The following is a 17,273-nucleotide window of genomic DNA, read 5'->3' on the forward strand; positions in this document are numbered from 1 at the left end:
CAGATCCGGATCTTTTACTTAACCTTCAGCAGTGCTGTTTCCATTAATTCCATTATATCACCAAAAAAACCACACACAAACAAAAAACCTAACGCCTAACAACTCACGGCATGCTGTAAACTGTCCTACATCTGATTAAATATTTCCACAGAACTCGATTCTACACAGAATTGAGTCACACACGGTCAAACTCACACTTCCAATAAAAGAAATAAAACAGCTAAAAGGCCATATTTTAATATGTAAACACATGCTTTTATCCGCAAATCAAACGTGACAGTATTTACCTGCTGCCACGACATACAGGCTGAGTGTCTTCTGATCGTGTGCGGTAGGAGCGAACCGAACGATCTGACAATACGATACCGATATCAGGATAAACCAGGCCAGGATACGCATCATACTCTCAGAAAAGTGTAGTACTGATCGACTCCATCATTACTCAGAGTAGCTGAGAAGATTGTTTCTTTTTAAATCAAACTCATTACTAAAATTGTTTGCATACAGTCGTGTGTGTGTCTGTATGTGTTTCTGTCTGCCTGAGCATCTCTGTGTGTCATCTACGGGTCTCTGTCAGTCTACGTGTGTCGGTCTCTGTGTCTCTCTGCATCTGCCCCTTGTGTGTCTCTGACTGTCCCTGTCTGTCCCTGTCCCTTGTGTTTCTCTGTCAGTGTGTGTGCCTCCGTCTGTCTGTGTGTGTCAGTATATCGCTCAGTATGTCTCTGTATGTCTCCATCTCGGTCTGTCGGGGTCTGTCTCTCTGTCTGAGTGTCCCTATGCATCTTTATGTCTTCGTATCCTCTATCCGTATCTCCATTTATGTCCGTCGTACTAATATTACACTTATATGTTTTATATGGTCATACAGCTGTTTTGCTCGTGATGCATTTGTTCCAATCTTAACCTCAGCAAAACTAAAGACTGAGACACTGAGATCATGAGACGTGAAAACCTCAAGTACAGTCATTAGGGACGCAACGATCTGAGCGGAGCTCAACATACCGAGCACTGGTATAAGTTCTGATACAGGCCTGAATCTGGGGATCAATACATGGATAACCCTGCAACAAAAGCTTGGAGAGACTGGAATAGGACGTGAGGACCTTTATGATGAGTTCAGGCTCAGATGCCAATTAATAGTGGCATCGTATCCAAAACAGAAAACATGGGATTGGGATGTGCTCTGTCATCGTGACATATTGCTGTGCCTATTCTGCATGTCTATTATAAGCCTTAATCATTCTACTTATTATAATGGAAATATAAACCCAATGAGGTGGCTTTTGTTTTTCAGTCAGAAGACAGACATGAAGTGAAGCCTGACTGTTTCCAGCAGCAGTTCCAATAAAGCCCTCATTAACAGCAAGAATGTTTTTGGAGAAAAGGAACCTCTCCCCAAGCATAAATCTTTCAGAGCCGATGGTGATTAATATCCTGTGGTGTGGAGTGAAGACAGAGCTGTGCATGCAGCCCTGAAATCCACCACATACTCAACTCTGAAAGCTAAGCCAATAGGCTGAGAGTCCATCCTTCCATCTTTCACACTATGGGTTTTTTTCCCGTCTGCAAGCTGCAAGTCCCGTGCGGTATGTCCTACATGCTTAAAAAAGGAACAGTGACGGGAAGACTTGATGTCCTAAAACATAGCGGAGCTGTGAGGAAGTGGATGAAATGTGTACGGATACTTAGAGGGACATCAGTAAGAGTTAGGCCTACAGAGGACGTTATGGGTATTCTGCACACACACGCGCGCACACACACACACACACAAATACAGAAGCTGAAAAACTATCTATAATAAGCAACAACGACCTTGCTGAGTGTGAGTGAGACAGTGTGTGTGTCTATCTCCAAACGTATTAGTGTGTGCGAGTGTATGTGTGGCCTTGGCTGGGATCTCAAGGTGGCGTCTCTGCATTATTGCTGGTGGTGCTCTTCTTCTTTGGCTGCTTCTTCACTACTTTAACTGTCTGGAGGAGAAACATTACAAGAGGAAAAAAAAAAGAGAACGAGAAGGAAAAAAGGAGAAATTGTTAAAAAAAAAAAAAAAAATGGCAACACACACACACACACACACACACGTATCTATAGTCTTAAATGTGTACATTTAATACAGCATGTTTCAGTGAAGTGGAAAAAGAAGAAGTGAAGAAAGAGAGCGAGAGAGAGCGCGAGAGAGAGCACGAGAGAGAGAGAGAGAGAGAGAGGAATATTATAACTAAGAGCGCAGGGTTGGTTGGCAGATTTCCCTGCAGCAGTGACTCCACAGTTTAACAACTACAAAAGTCAAAAACTGGCTGCAATTTTCCACCATTATGTGTGTGTGTGTGTGTGTGTGTGTGTGTGCGTGTGTGTTGGTTCGTCTCCATGTTTGTGTTTACTGGTACCTCTGTCTTAGCAGGGGTCAGTTTCTTCGCTGCTCTCATGCTGGCCGTTCGCTTGGGCACTTTATCAGCGATGTCCTCATCAGAGTGCTCCACCCTGCTATCTGATTGGTCGGTGTCAGACCGGGAACCGAGCTGTGATTCGCTGTCTGCCGGTATGACTGTGGCCCGCACTAAGCAGAACATACGCATACTCACTCATCAGACTTCGACTAACATTCGCTCAAATACTGGCACTTTCATCTCAGTTCTTTCAGTGGGTGTCTACAACTCTGATTCAATGCAACACATCCTAATTACATCATATGTCTTTCTACACATTGTACATAAATGTTACCAATATTAACTGTGCAGTGCTACGGGTTAAGAATATAGACTCAATGTAATGGCAGTGAGTTTAGATGAGTAGTCATTTAAATCACTGAAATCCCTATGGAAATATAGGAACACAGTCTTGAACTTGTGCACAGGTGTTCCATTAATGCCAGGCATGGTCTTATTCTCTGCTTCACTGGCTTCATTATTCTGTGTAAACTGAAGAAAATATTTCCAGAAGTGTCACCGAGTGTCTTTTCGGATGCGTCTGACATGCGTTTTGAACCAGATCCTATATTAAGTATATTTGGGGTTTCTGAAGATTTTAATTGTTGCGTATGGGATCATTTCTGCCAAAAAGAAAAAGGAAGAAAAAGGAAGTTCTAACTCTTAAAATGTGGCTGACAGAATTAACTGGAACATTACATTTAGAAAGAATTAGGTTGCACTAGGACTGACAGACACTAAGGCCACACCTCCTTCACTAGGACTGACACTGAGGCCACACCTCCTTCAGTACAACTGACAGGCCCTAAGGCCACACCTCCTTCATAAGGACTGACAGGCCCTGAGGCCACACCTCCTTCCCTAGGACAGACACTGAGGCCACACCTCCTTCACTAGGACAGACACGAGGCCACACCTCCTTCATTAGGACTGACAGGCCCTGAGGCCACACCTCCTTCACTCGGACTGAGCCGCTAAGGCCACACCTCCTTCACGAGGACAGACACTGAGGCCACACCTTTTTCACTAGGACAGACACTGAGGCCTCACCTCTTTCACTAGGACAGACACTGAGGCCACACCTCTTTCACTAGGACTGAGACACTGAGGCCACACCTTCACTAGGACTGACACTGAAGCCACACCTCCTTCACTAGGACTGACAGACACTGAGGCCACACCTCCTTCAGTACAACTGACAGGCACTGAATTACAAAGGCCTTGGATGGCTTTCATAATCAAACTAACATCTGGAAATCTGCGGTGAAGTTAGTAACACTGGCAGTAACTGTGTGTACGAGTTTGTTTGCTCAGTTGAATTCGTTGTCTTGATCATTTTATTAAAACAAATTAACACACTTATTTTTCACTCTCATTACAACACTCACTCATTCATAACTGGCTGTAGCACCCTAATACTTGATACAGAACATAAACTTTAATATTCACGCATATTATTTCAGGCATTACGATATTCACATTAAACTCCTGTTCCAAAATTAGTTCTAAAGAGGGTCTGGACCAACACATTATTGCTCCACATGTATGACACTTGAACGTGTCACATGACTCTAGTGTCCCAAATGATGCTCATCATATAGCATACTAAAGTTTAGCCAACTCTTTTTGTCTCGCCCTTTTGTTGTTTTTTCTCCACAGTGGACAGATATTCAGTTCGCCATACAACAGATTCACAAAACAGCCATTGAAATGGGTCGCATTAACTGCTCGTGAATGCAGCCTTGTCACGTTGTGCTGCAGGCTGAACAGAAGAGTCACTGATCTCATTAGAACTCTAACCTCAAAGTTTAAAACCTTATGAGTGCACGATTTGGTTGAAAGGAAACTATCGCAGATTATAAACAGTCATAAACCTTTTAAATGAATCTGACTTCAACAGCAAAATCCTGTTTTCCCCTCCTCAGCACTGCCAGAGCACATGACCGGCCCAACCTTTTGTCTGCCTCTCGCTCTCTCGCTCTCTCTATAATCACATGCTGGTCACATCAGCAGCAGTATAAAGACGACGAGCTCGGACAATGGCTGCCTTGCCGAGCTCCACTCAGTGAATCAGCAGGTCTTACTCATGCTGTAAAACATCCTCACGCTACACACTCCACTCCGAGCAGGTTTAATAAAATAATTTAAAAAAACAATTTCAAAAGCAAAAAAAAAAAAAAAAAAAGACTTGAAAACTGAACCAGTATATAAATCTTTTGCGGATTGTGTTGTACCAGTATGAAAGGGCTGTTAAGATATACATCTAACTTTTTATGTATTTAATTATGGATTTACACTCACCAGCCTCTTTATTAGGAACACCTCAACCCCTGCACGTTCATACAATGCACACAGATACAGTCCAAGACATTCGGATAATGTTCACAGTGGAACAAACGTCACCTCAGTGACTGACTGCGGCATGGTTGCTGGTGCCAAACGGGCCGGTTTGAGCATTTCAGAAAAAGGCTGATCGTCTGGGATTTTCACACACACACACACACACAACAGTCTGTAAAGTTTACACAAACACAAAAAAAAAATCCATCCAACGAACAGCAGTTCCACAGGTGGAAATGCCTTGTTGATGAGAGAAGTCAGAGGACAATAGGCAGCATGGTTTGAGCTGACAGGAACGCTACAGTAACTCAAATAACCTCTCTTTACACCCGAGGTGAGCAGAAAAGCATCTACAAGAAATGCATATTTTCAATCCTGAGCTGGATGGCCTAAACAAGAGAAGACTACATCGAGTTCCACTTGAACAGGAATTCAGAGGTGTTATGTGGTTATGTAAACACCTGCTTTATATCTACAATATCGCATTTTAATGCACGCTCCGTTGCAAATACAGTAAACAGTGTTGCAGTATTTTAAACAAAACATGCCTGACAACAATCATAAATAACGATTTAGACCGGGCCGACGTGTGCGCTTCGATATCGCAATTAAATGAATCATTTCAAATGAGTAAAATAGAGTTATTTATAGATCCGAGCGTGTAAGTGTTTCCCAAATGGCACAGCGGAAAAGTGTTTGCTTCTTCGGTATTCGTGATATTAAACATTTTACAAGATAAGATAAGAGAGACAGAGAGTTCGTGTGCGTGTGTGTGTGTACCTGTACGTGTTTTAGCGCGGGGCAGTGTAGCAGCAGTGTGTGTGTCATCATCCAGCAGCTCTTCCTCGTTCTGAATGAGCGTCAGATCCTGCAGACTGAAACTGCGCAGCTTCTCCGACAACACACCCTGACCCTGTACAACACACACTGTCACACAACTACACACACTCTTACGTGATAGTCAGCTTTACTTTGGCCAATAGTTGACAGGTACCTTAGTGTGTCAGGACTCGTACACAACTATAAACACACCAAGACATTATATGTGTTAAGCACAAACCCCACCCACCCTCTCCACTCTACACACACACACACACACCCACACTACTGCACTCTCCGATACCACAGTGTGCTCTTCCTCACCTTGGCGGCTGCAGTCACTGCTGCTGTGGCTGCAATATTCAACCCCCTCTTCCCAAAGCGCATCATCGTCTCATAGCTGCGGTCCTTTGCCTGGGCGATATACTCATCAATCTCCTACAACACACACACACACACACACACACACACACACACACACACACACAGTTGTGAGCAACCTGGAAGTGCATGGCGAACAGATCAGCTAAGGTGTGAGGAGCGAGACCTTTTCTTTGTTGGACAGTGTAGGGTGCACAAACTTCCGGTACAGGACGCTGGAGCCCTTCGTGTATGGTGACAGCAGCCAGATGACAAAAGCGATCTTCAGCTCGAAATAAAAAGGAAACCTGAGGAAGCATCAAATATGAGCATCACAGACGTATACAGACTATACCGAGCAGATGCCTTCACTGCAAACGTATCTTCTACTATCACTGCGTCTGTGTGAAGGCCACTGACCAGGACAGGAGCATATCCGTGATCGTCTCCGCCGTGGTAAAGAGCGCAAACACTATCCAGTACATCATCCATTTGACCTGGTGGACACACACAAATACACAACCGCATCATACAAGGCAGAGTACAAATCACAAAATCACGTACAAATCACCTGCATCAAGTCGTAGTTGACGTGCAGTACAGGTCTGACTACAACCACCAGTCCAAGAGCGTCTCAGCGAGGTGGTCTCGGTCCAGTTCCAAACAGACATTAGTGGGAAAGAGATTTAACTCCGAATCAGCCCCGCTAAACAAAACAATTATTTATTTAGCGCCGGATCCATGCTCTACACACTTAGTAAAAGTTTAGCATTTTCCATAGTCGTACACTACGGGTCAGAAGTTTGTGGACGCGCGACTGAAATGTTTCTCAGGATCTTAAAAACCTTTTGATCTGATTAAATGTTTGTGTGATTAAACGGTTGAAATCGGTGTTGTAGAGAAAAATACAATCGTGCCAACATGTTCATTTCTTTCATTAGAAAACTAACATTTTATTTACAAAAAAATATTTATTTAAACGGACGACTCGGAACGAAATATTCTGAAAAGCAGCCGATAAGCGTCCAGCGTCGGTGTGGACTCCTTTAATACTGTTTAAAAAGCGTCTCGGGGAAATTCCTCAAGAAATCGGGTGAGAAAACGCCAAGAATACATTTCTGGAAATTCTAGACAAAAAACGGCACCTACATTGAAGATGCTAAAAATATGAAATTATTTTGATTTATTGGGGATTTTTTTTATCACTACATAACTCCTATAGTTCCATTTGTGTTACTCCAGAGTTTTGATGATTTTATTATTATTCTAAAAAGGGGAGGGGGGGGGGGGGCAGAGTTATAGCTTACGCTTTCAAAGTTTACATTCGCCATCCTAGCACAAACCTGTCTCGTGGGCGAGGCTTAACGGTGATTTACTCTCATTGGCTAGTGAGATTTGCATGTACCGCTCCCTGACCAGGAAGTAGAGAGTTCAGTGTCGTGAAGTTTGGAGAGCGTTCTGGATGCGGTTCTCTGTATAGTTATAGTGTTTTTACCTTGTAGTGGAAATTAATTAATTAATTAGTCAAAAATATTAGTTTGTGATTAATATTCTAAATCATACGACTATTTTTTCGAGATTATCTCTCAGGAACGGCACGGAGCAGCGGCGTCATCCTCCTCCTCCTCCTCAGTTGGACGCTCAAGCTGTCGATGCAAATCTCACTAGCCAATGAGAGTAAATCACTATTAAGCCCCGCCCACACGAGAGGTTTGTGCCAGAATGGCGAACGTAAACTAAAACTCTGGCAGTGCATTCATAAACGAAGCTTAGAAAACAGTTAAAGAATGCTCTTCATTTGAAGACCATGTTACATTATTGTTTTCAGTTTTTCTTCTTTCTCGTTGTATATTTTTGTTCGTTTCTTGAAAAGTTAAGTTTGATACTTTTGGCACAAAGGTAATTCCAAGATTTTGCTCTGATTCAGACTCAGCAAATGGACTAAGCGATGTGAAAGAACCACAAACACTTCTAATCATTAAACTGTCTCACAAGAAATGCTCATGTTATGACTTACAGCCACACAATTTGTTCATTTTCATCACCAGATCATCTCTTCCCATACTGTTAGTTTCAACAATCACTAAATATGCTTTTTAGTGTTTGACAAATCACAGGCATGCCAGACGAGTGCGTCTGGGGAATGGATCATGATCCAACAAAGGGAAATTTTGATCACTGTTAACACACCGCAAGCCCTAAACCAACACCACATTATGGTGTGAACAGCTCATGCACCCCTATTATGAACCAGCCAGTTTTCTCCCACACAATTATTAAGCTCACATGACTTCCTCTAATCGGAAAATATCATTGCAAACGTTTTTTGTTTTTGTTTTTTTAAAGCCACATCTTTTTGAACTGCTGCTTACGATGTCAGAGGGCAAGCTGAATGTGCTTTTAGGAAGAGATGTCATGATTGGCTAGTGTCAAACTAATCAACAGAGGGATAATAGTAGGGGTGGATTACAGCCAATTACCCTGGCTCTCTCTCACTTGAACTCATGATCTGCTGATAATACGGTGAAACTCTAGACAGCTGTGCCACTTGCAATCCACCAAAAGGCCTCTTTGAATGGAGGTATGGTGACCATGCCTCAAAATGCCATCAGTGCCTGGGTTACCAAAAGGTTTTTATATATTACATTATATTATATTATAAATTCAGAGTGGTAACAGTAACTCTGTTTGCATGAAGAAGCATCACAGCACTTAGTCATTGATTATTTATCATTAGATCTGCAGATGAGCTTGGTAAACAAACAGAGGGATGGATTCTGAATACTCACATACTCCTTGACGTTTTTCGTCTTGACTGCCTTATAGGAGGAGTAGGCTGGGTAAAGGGTCCCAAAGGCCAGGCTGATAGAGAGAGAGAGAAATGTTTAATCATTTGTTCAGGACAGATACATTGTGTGTTCCAGTAAACTCATTCCAGTTCATCTTACAATCACAGAGATGAATTAGATGCCTTAGATTTCAGCAAAAAGCATCTTGAAGTAAAATGAGGCGTGGCCTCTGTTCCAGTCAGTCCCCATGAAAGGAGGAGGCGTGGCCTCTGTTCCAGTCAGTCCCAGTGAAAGGAGGTGTGGCCACTGTTTCAGTCAGTCCCAGTGAAAGGAGGTGGTGTGGCCTATGTTCTCGTCAGTTCCATTGAAAGAAGGAGGCGTGGCCTCTGTTCCAGTCAGTCCCAGTGAAAGGAGGCGTGGCCTCTGTTCCAGTCAGTCCCGGTGAAAGGAGGCATGGCCTCTGTTCCCATCAGTCCCAGTGAAAGAAGGCAGCGTGGCCTCTGTTCCTGTCAGTCCCAGTGAAAGAAGGCGGCGTAGCCTCTGTTCCTGTCAGCCCCAGTGAAAGAAGGAGGCGTGGCCTCTTACCATCATTCCTAGTGAAAGGAGGAGGTGTGGCCTCTGTGTTCGTCAGTCCCAGTGAAAAAGGCGTGGCTTCTTTGCCCATCAGTCCCAGTAAAAGAACGAGGTGTGGACTCTTTGCCTATCAGTCCCAGTAAAGGAGGCATGGCCTCTGTTTCAGTCAGTCCCAGTGAAAGGAGGTGTGGCCTCTGTGCCAGTCAGTTCCAGTAAAAGAAGGAGGCGTGGCTTCTGTGCCAGTCAGTCCCAGTGAGTGAGTACTTCACTCATCCTTCCCAGCTCAGATAAAGTATCTATTAACATCGTTATTTCATGCATCTTGACCACCATATAACCAAAATATAAACATATACAATATATAAATCGATGTTAAGGAATATATCATTAATAGAGCAAGAGTGAGAGATGGGAACATGAAGGATCTACGCTGGGAGCAGACACAAAGAAGCAGACACACAGTCTGTGAGCCACACATTCAGACTCGTGCTCTCATACACGCGCGCGCACACACACACACACACACACACACACACACACACACACACACACACACACATCCTGGATTCTATTTTGTGCTGATGGGACAGGATCCGAAGCCCAATGCAGGGACAAAGGTCACTGAAATACAGCACAGACCTCGCCTTCACACTGCAAACAAGCCGCACGTCAGCTGTATGTGTGTGTGTGTGTGTGTACACAGATTGTGTGTGTTTCCCAGTGAATCAAACGAGTGGGTTTGATCCACTGCAGTGAGACTGTGCGTGGCTGAAAACATGCTCTCTGTCCTATTTACACTCCCATGATGCTTCGCTGCTCCTCTCCAAGACTACAGCACCTCCGTTTAAAAGATATTGATCACTCTAAGCATAGGCAATGAAGGCTGTATCACCTTTCAGTGTTACTCTATAACAATCAGCATAGAAAGATCAAGATCTATGGATCTACATTCAAAAGTAATGGCACCCAACAGTGGCTAATGTCGGATTCTGAGGAGAGAACCTTCATGTCCTTTGTGCTCCACTAATCAAAGTCTTCCCAGTGTGACTGTGGATCCAGGTTCACGTGAATTTCAGGATGACATGGTGTCTGAGAACGTAAAGCCTCAGAACCTGCAAGCTAAGCTAGCTATCTGGGTAAAGCTATAGATAGTGATACAACATATGACTGTTGTTTCATATTTGTTTGTTTGGATACTAATATAAATGAACCACTGAGAATTTGAGGATATTAACTGAGACCTGTGATTAAAGTGAATAAGTTTACTAGCAGGAAGCTAACTGGTAGGGGTGAGCAATATGACAAAAATCTCATATCACAATATTTAAGGCATCACAATACTAGTTAAGTATTTGCCCCATCCTGATTTCTTCTGGTTTTGTGTAGAGTTCACACTGAATTGTTTCATAAATTAAAACAAAATCTAAAATAAAACAAAGGCAACCCGAGTAAACACAAAATACAGCTTTTAAACGATAATGTTATTTATTGAAGCAAAAAAGTTATCCAATACCAACTGGGCCTGTGTGAAAATGTATTTGCCCCCGTAGTTACTAATTCCCTCAATCTATGAAACTGTATTCATAATGTGGTTCAGCTGGACTAGACGCACCCAGGACTGATTACTGCAAACCTTGTTCAATCAAATCAACACTTAAATAGAACTTTTTCAACAGCATGAAGTTGGTTTAAAGGTCTTACCCAGTAACACACTATGGCAACATTGAAAGAAATTCCAGAAATGATGAGGAAGAAGGTGACTGAAATACATCAGTCTGGGAAGGGTTACAAAGCTATTTCAAAGGCTCTGGGACTCCAAAGAACCACAATGAGAGCCGTTAACTCCAAATGGAAAAACTCGGCATGGTAATGAACCTTTCCAGAAGTGGCCGACCTTCCAAAATTCCTCCAAGAGCACAGCGATGACTCATGCAGGAAGTCACAAAAGAGCCAAGGACAACATCAAAGGACCTACAGACCTCTCTTGTATCAAGGAAACATGAATTCTGCTCTTTACCAGAAAGTCCTAAAGGAGAATGTCCGGTCTTCAGTCCATAAGTTGAAACTCAAGTGCAATTGGATTATGCAGCAAGACAATGATCTAAAGCATAGGAGTAAATCCTAGTCCTAGAAGTAAGTGAAAGACTGATCTCCGGTTATCGGAAGCGTTTGGTTGCACTAATTGCTGCTAAAGGTGGCACAACCAGATTTTAAGTTTAAGGTGGCAATTAGTTTTCCACATGGGTGATAGGAGTTGGATAACTTACTTTTGCTTCAATTATAAATAAATAAATAAAAACTGTATGGTGGGTTTACTCGGGTTGCCTTTGTTTTATATTGTATTTCATTTGAAGATCTAAAACTATTTAGTATTAGATATACACAAAAGCAGAAGAAATCAAGGGCAAATACTTTTTCACAACACTGTATATACACCAATCCGTCATAACATTAAAACCACTGGCAGGTGAAGTGAATAACATTGATTATCTCATTACAATGGCACCTGTCAAGGGGTGGGATTTATTAGGCAGCAAGTGAACAGTCAGTTCTCGAAGTTGATGTGTTGGAAGCAGGAAAAATGGGCAAGGATAAGGACCTGAGCGACTTTCACAAGTGCCAAATTGTGACGTGTAGATGACTGGGTCAGAACATCTACAAAACAGCAGGTTCCCGGTATGCAGTGGTTAGTTCCTACCAAAAGTGGTCCAAGGAAGGACAACTGGTGAACCGGAGACAGGGCCAGGAGAGCTCAAGGCTCACTGATATGCGTGGGAAGCGAAGGCTAGCTTGTCTGGTCCGATCCCACAGAAGAGCTACTACAGCAGAAACTGTTGAAAAAGTTCATGCTGGGAATGACAGAAAGGTGTCAGAACACATACAGGTCCGAGTGTCCATGCTGACCCTTGTCCACCACTGAAAGCATCTACAATGGGTATCTACAGTGAGCATCAGAACTGGACCACGGAGCAATGAAAGAAGGTAGTCTGATGAATCATGTTTTCGTTTACATCATGTGGATAGCCGGATGCGTGTGCGGCGAAGGGATTGCACCAGGATGCACTACGGGAAGACGGTAAGCCGGTAGAGGCAGTGTGATGCTCTGGGTAATGTTCTGCAGGGAAACCTTGGGTCCTGGTATTCATGTGGATGTTACTTTGACATGTCCCATCTACATAAACACTGCTGCAGACCATGTACACCCCTTCATGGCAACCGTATTCCCTTATTGCAGTGGTATCTTTCAGCAGGATACTGCGACACTGCAAAAATGGTTCAGGAACGGTTTGAGGAACATGACAAAGAGTTCAAGGTGTTGCCTCGGCCTCCAAATTCCCCAGATCTCAATCCTATCCAGCGTCTCTGGGATGTTCTGGACAAACAACTCCGATCCATGGAGGCCCCACGTCGCAAATTACAGGACTTAAAGGATCTGCTGCTAACGTCTTGGTGCCAGATACCACAGCACACCTTCAGAGGTCTTGTGGAGGCCATGTCTCAATGGGTCAGATCTGTTTCGGTGACACAAGAGGGGCCTACACAATATTAGGCAGGTGGGTTTAACGTTATGGCTCTTCGGTGTATTTATAGAAGCAAGCATTTTTAATGACGGTACATGTGTTAATATATTCCTAGGTCATTGTTAGTAGCTTCTTGTGCCTTTTAAATGATTATTTATTCCTCTTATGCAAGTGCTTTATCCTAATCAGGGTTGCAATGGATCCAGAGCCTATTCCTGGAACCCTGGGTGAGAAGTGGATACATGATAGTCCATCAGCATTTTTTTTGGCGGTGGGAGGAAACTGGAGAACTTGGAAGAGATTCATATGGGGAGAACATACACAAGCGCACTCACAGAGGAGTTAACTTGAGACTTCCTGCTGCGCCGGTGTGCTGCCCGTTTTACATGCTTATTGATTATTTTTAATGTTTTATTTTTTACGATATGCCCGAGGTACTTCATGAGCCACTTGAAGTCTGCTGGGACGTTTTGGATCGGTGCGTCAATGTAGTTGTGACCAGGCAGATTTTCTGTAATGTGGTCAAGCAGCGATACTTTAACCATACGAATATAGTCCAGATCATCTCGGAGATTCACTCCAAGAGGAAAACCGCATTACCGCTTAACCACTTCGAGCTAAAACACAACGTGAGAAGCGCAGAGAAGAGAAATGAGAGCACAAAATGTGCCAGTCATCAGGACCAGAGTAGAAACGCCCTGTGACGAACCGGTGTCCCACCCAGTGTGTATTCCCACCTCACACCCAGCGTTCCCGGGATACACTCCGGATCCACCGTATCACTGCCCAGGATAAAGATGTTACTGAAGATGAACGAATGAATAAATGAATGAATGAATGAATGAATGATTACATGGTAAAAGAGAGAGATCGTAGCAGGTCGTGACCATCATATTGATTTAATTGGACAAGATAATGTTTAATACTTCCACTTATGTCCATTCAATAATTGTTTGTTTATTTATTTATTTATTTATTTATTTTAAAGGAAGATAGCAAAGTCTAATAGACAATTAAGATAATTTAAAAAATAATAATTTAAAAAATTAAAAGCAATGTATAATAAACAGGTCAATCTGTTCAAGCCTCAATTAAGCTAATGCCTATTATATATTATTTACTCGAGTAAAATAACCTATTTATTTTGCTAATGATACTGTCTAATTCATATATTCAGTTTATATTTACTACATAATTTTTTTTTATTATTACATAGTATTTTTTTTCTTATCCACAAAAGATAGCTAATTGAATTCGTCCATTTACATGATGACAAGCAAAGCAGATTTTTTCCCCCCGTTAATTAGCATTCTAGCTAATCGTTTTTAGGACGTACACCTCTACATTATACCTAAAGGATATTTTACAAGTATTTTTATTTAGCTTTTGTGTGTGTGTGTGTGTGGGCATATATTTGTCATTTAATCAAGGCTTCAGGCATTACAAGGCAGGATGCAGGAGAGCCTAGACATGGCAGCAGAAATAAGGGCAATAACATTACTCACACCACCATCCTGGAAATAATCCACGACACCATGATGAGGACCGCTTCTGGATGTTTCACTTATCCCCGGAAATCACTTATGACCACCATTTCCACCTCCAGAAACGACGCTGGCGCAAATCAATCGCGGCTACCTTTTTTTTTTTTTACATTACACCAACATCTCGCCTGCTCACTAAGATCTATCTATATGTGCTACACAGCATATGGACTGGTTGTGTCCTAAACGACTCTCTGTACCCTACAGGAGTGCACTATGTAGGGTGTAAGATAACGGCTTGTACGCGCTGCGTAGCGCACTTGTTATAAAACAGGAAGTCATTTGAGATCGAACCTTATTTTTAAAGGGGCAGTAGCCATTTAAATCGATGTGTCCTTTATGTGAAGGAACAGCTTCAAACTGCAACATGGCTGTAAGAGCTAGTCAGTCCAAAACATATCGAAATATATCAGTAGTATAAATAAATATTGAATCAATTAATGAAATAATTAATCAAAGGATTAAAATTTTTTGATACACTATGTGACCAAAAGTTTGTGGACACCTGAGTATCACACCTATATGCACTTGTTCCCCCAAAGTGTTACCACAAAGTTTGAAGCACACATTTGGCTAGGATGTCTTTGTATGCTGAAGGATTACATTTTCCCTTCACTGGAACTAAGGAGACAATCCCAAACCTGTTCCAGCATGACAGAAGCACAAAGTGAGCTTCACAGAGATGTGGTTTGCTTTTGTGGATGAATGAACACGAATCCCCACAGCTACTTCTCCAAAGTCGTAGTGGAAAGTCTTCCCAGGAGATTAAAGCAAAGGAGGAACTAAATCTGGAATGGGATGTCCAACAAGGACATATGGGTGTAACTGATGGGTGTCCACAAAAATTTGGCTAAGTAGTGTATCACAATGCACACAACAGAACCCAATATACTGGATATAACATTAAAGGGGGTTATGGTTGGTTTTTTTTGTTTTTGTTTTGCATTTTATACAGTATATTAACATTTATTAACTCATTGATTCATCTTCAGTAAGTAAGAGCTTTATCCGGGCCAGGGATATGGAATTGGATATGGAATTCATCCCAGGAACACTGGACGTGAGCTGGGAATACACCCTCGATGGCACACCAGTCCAGCATAGGGCAGCATGCACACACTACATCCACACACTCGGGGTAGTTTACTGTAGCGAATCTACCTACCAGCATGTTTTTGGGAGAGGGAGGAAACCAGAAAACCCTAAGGAAACTCATAAACGTAAAACCTCAAACAGACTGAGTTCAGGTGTAAACCAAGTTCAGGGTAGAACCAGGAGCAGTGGGGTAGCAATGCTACCCTCTACACTGCCATGATGCTTGTATTTATTAACTCGTTTCTACTATTACCATAAACAAGGGTTAAAATGGCAGCACAGACAGAACTATAAGCACATATTTTGTAAATAATAATAATAATAATAATAATAATAATACTGTATTTTGGCTTTGCATTCGAAAATCAAGGTGTTTAATCAGTACACAGTAATCAGCTAATCTCTACAGTATCTATAACACACGTCTGAATACCACAAAGAAGACATTCAATGTCTTTATTATTATTAATTACCCAGATTTGCTTGTATTTTTCTCATTTGTAAGTCGCTTTGGATAAAAGCGTCTGCTAAGTGAATAAATGTAATGTAAATGTAGATGCGGACGGGTTCCCTTCTGAGTCTGGTTCCTCTCAAGGTTTCTTCCTCTTAACATCTTAGATAGTTTTTCCTCGCCACCGTCGCCACCGGTTCGCTCGATTGGGATAAATTCACACGCTTAAAATCTGTATGCTGTGTTTATATGTGTCTGTAAAGCTGCATTGACACAATGACCGTTGTAAAAAGTGCTATACAAATAAAATTGAATTGAATTGAATTGAATTCAATGTCTGTCCTTGTACTAAGGACAAGAAAACATGTTTTCTCAATATGCATTTGTAATTGTTGTCTATGGGCAGGTGGGGGAGTCAGTAAACAATATAATTTACATGAAAGTGGTTTGCGTTGCTGCATCACAGTTCGACGATCTCCAGTTTAATCCTGAGCTTAGGTTACTGTCCTTGTGCGTTTCCTTGTCACATGTCGATTGGTTATGCTACATTGGCCCTTGTTTTGTTGTGAAGGTGTGTGTGTGTGTGTACATGATGTTTCACCATATCCCTAACCAAGATTAATGTGCTTACTGATTATGAATGTACAGTATTCAGTGGTCTGAGAGGAATACAGAACCTTGCTTATTTTCCTATAATAGCACACCATGTACATTTTATTCCTTATATACTATACATTTACAGTCTTTAGCAGATGCCCATATCCAGATTAATTTAAGAGCAAATCAAGCTAGATTAAAATGGTAGTTGGGGCGGCTGTGGCTCAGCTGGTAGAGCGGGTTGTCCACTGATCACAGGGTCGGCGGTTCGATTCCTGGCCCATGTGACTCCACACGCTGAAGTATCCTTGGGCAAGACGCTGAACCCTAAGTTGCTCCTGATGGCAGGCTAGCACCTTGCATGGAGCTCTGCTGTCATTGGTGTGGGGGGGGGTGTGTGAGAAACAGTATAAAGCGCTTTGAACCGCCAAGATTAAAAAGCGCTATATAAGTAACAGAACTTTTAATAGATTAAAGTTTGAGAATACCATCAAGCTAAAACCCTGTCAAAGAGAGACAAAGACATGAAGAAATTAAAAACACACAAGGGATTTTATGAATAGATTACATAAATGGTCATTTAAGTGCTTGGTGAAGTGGTAGGTCTTTAATCTTTGTTTAAAGACAGCCAGTGACTCAGCTGTTCAGATAGCCAGATAATTCGTTCCACATCTTTGCTTCGCATATACTAGACATAAATATTTGGGTACTACTTCTGTTAGATTCATTTTTACCTAATTTCTCTTTAAATGTTTTTT

General features: G+C 42.1%; 1 protein-coding gene across 1 annotated transcript; it reads right to left on the minus strand.

Annotated features, from left to right (window-relative positions):
• Positions 1-631: 631 nt before the first annotated feature.
• Positions 632-14,524, minus strand: reep2 (receptor accessory protein 2). The gene is made up of 8 exons (XM_053631710.1): positions 14,334-14,524; positions 8,735-8,807; positions 6,366-6,442; positions 6,133-6,253; positions 5,910-6,023; positions 5,547-5,679; positions 2,388-2,557; positions 632-1,970 (listed from the first exon to the last, which is right to left on the minus strand). The coding sequence occupies exons 1-8, from the start codon at positions 14,363-14,365 to the stop codon at positions 1,899-1,901; spliced, it is 792 nt and encodes a 263-aa protein (XP_053487685.1). The 5' UTR covers positions 14,366-14,524; the 3' UTR covers positions 632-1,898.
• Positions 14,525-17,273: the final 2,749 nt, after the last annotated feature.

Source organism: Ictalurus furcatus, chromosome 8 (assembly GCF_023375685.1).
Source record: "Ictalurus furcatus strain D&B chromosome 8, Billie_1.0, whole genome shotgun sequence".
NCBI lineage: Eukaryota > Metazoa > Chordata > Actinopteri > Siluriformes > Ictaluridae > Ictalurus > Ictalurus furcatus.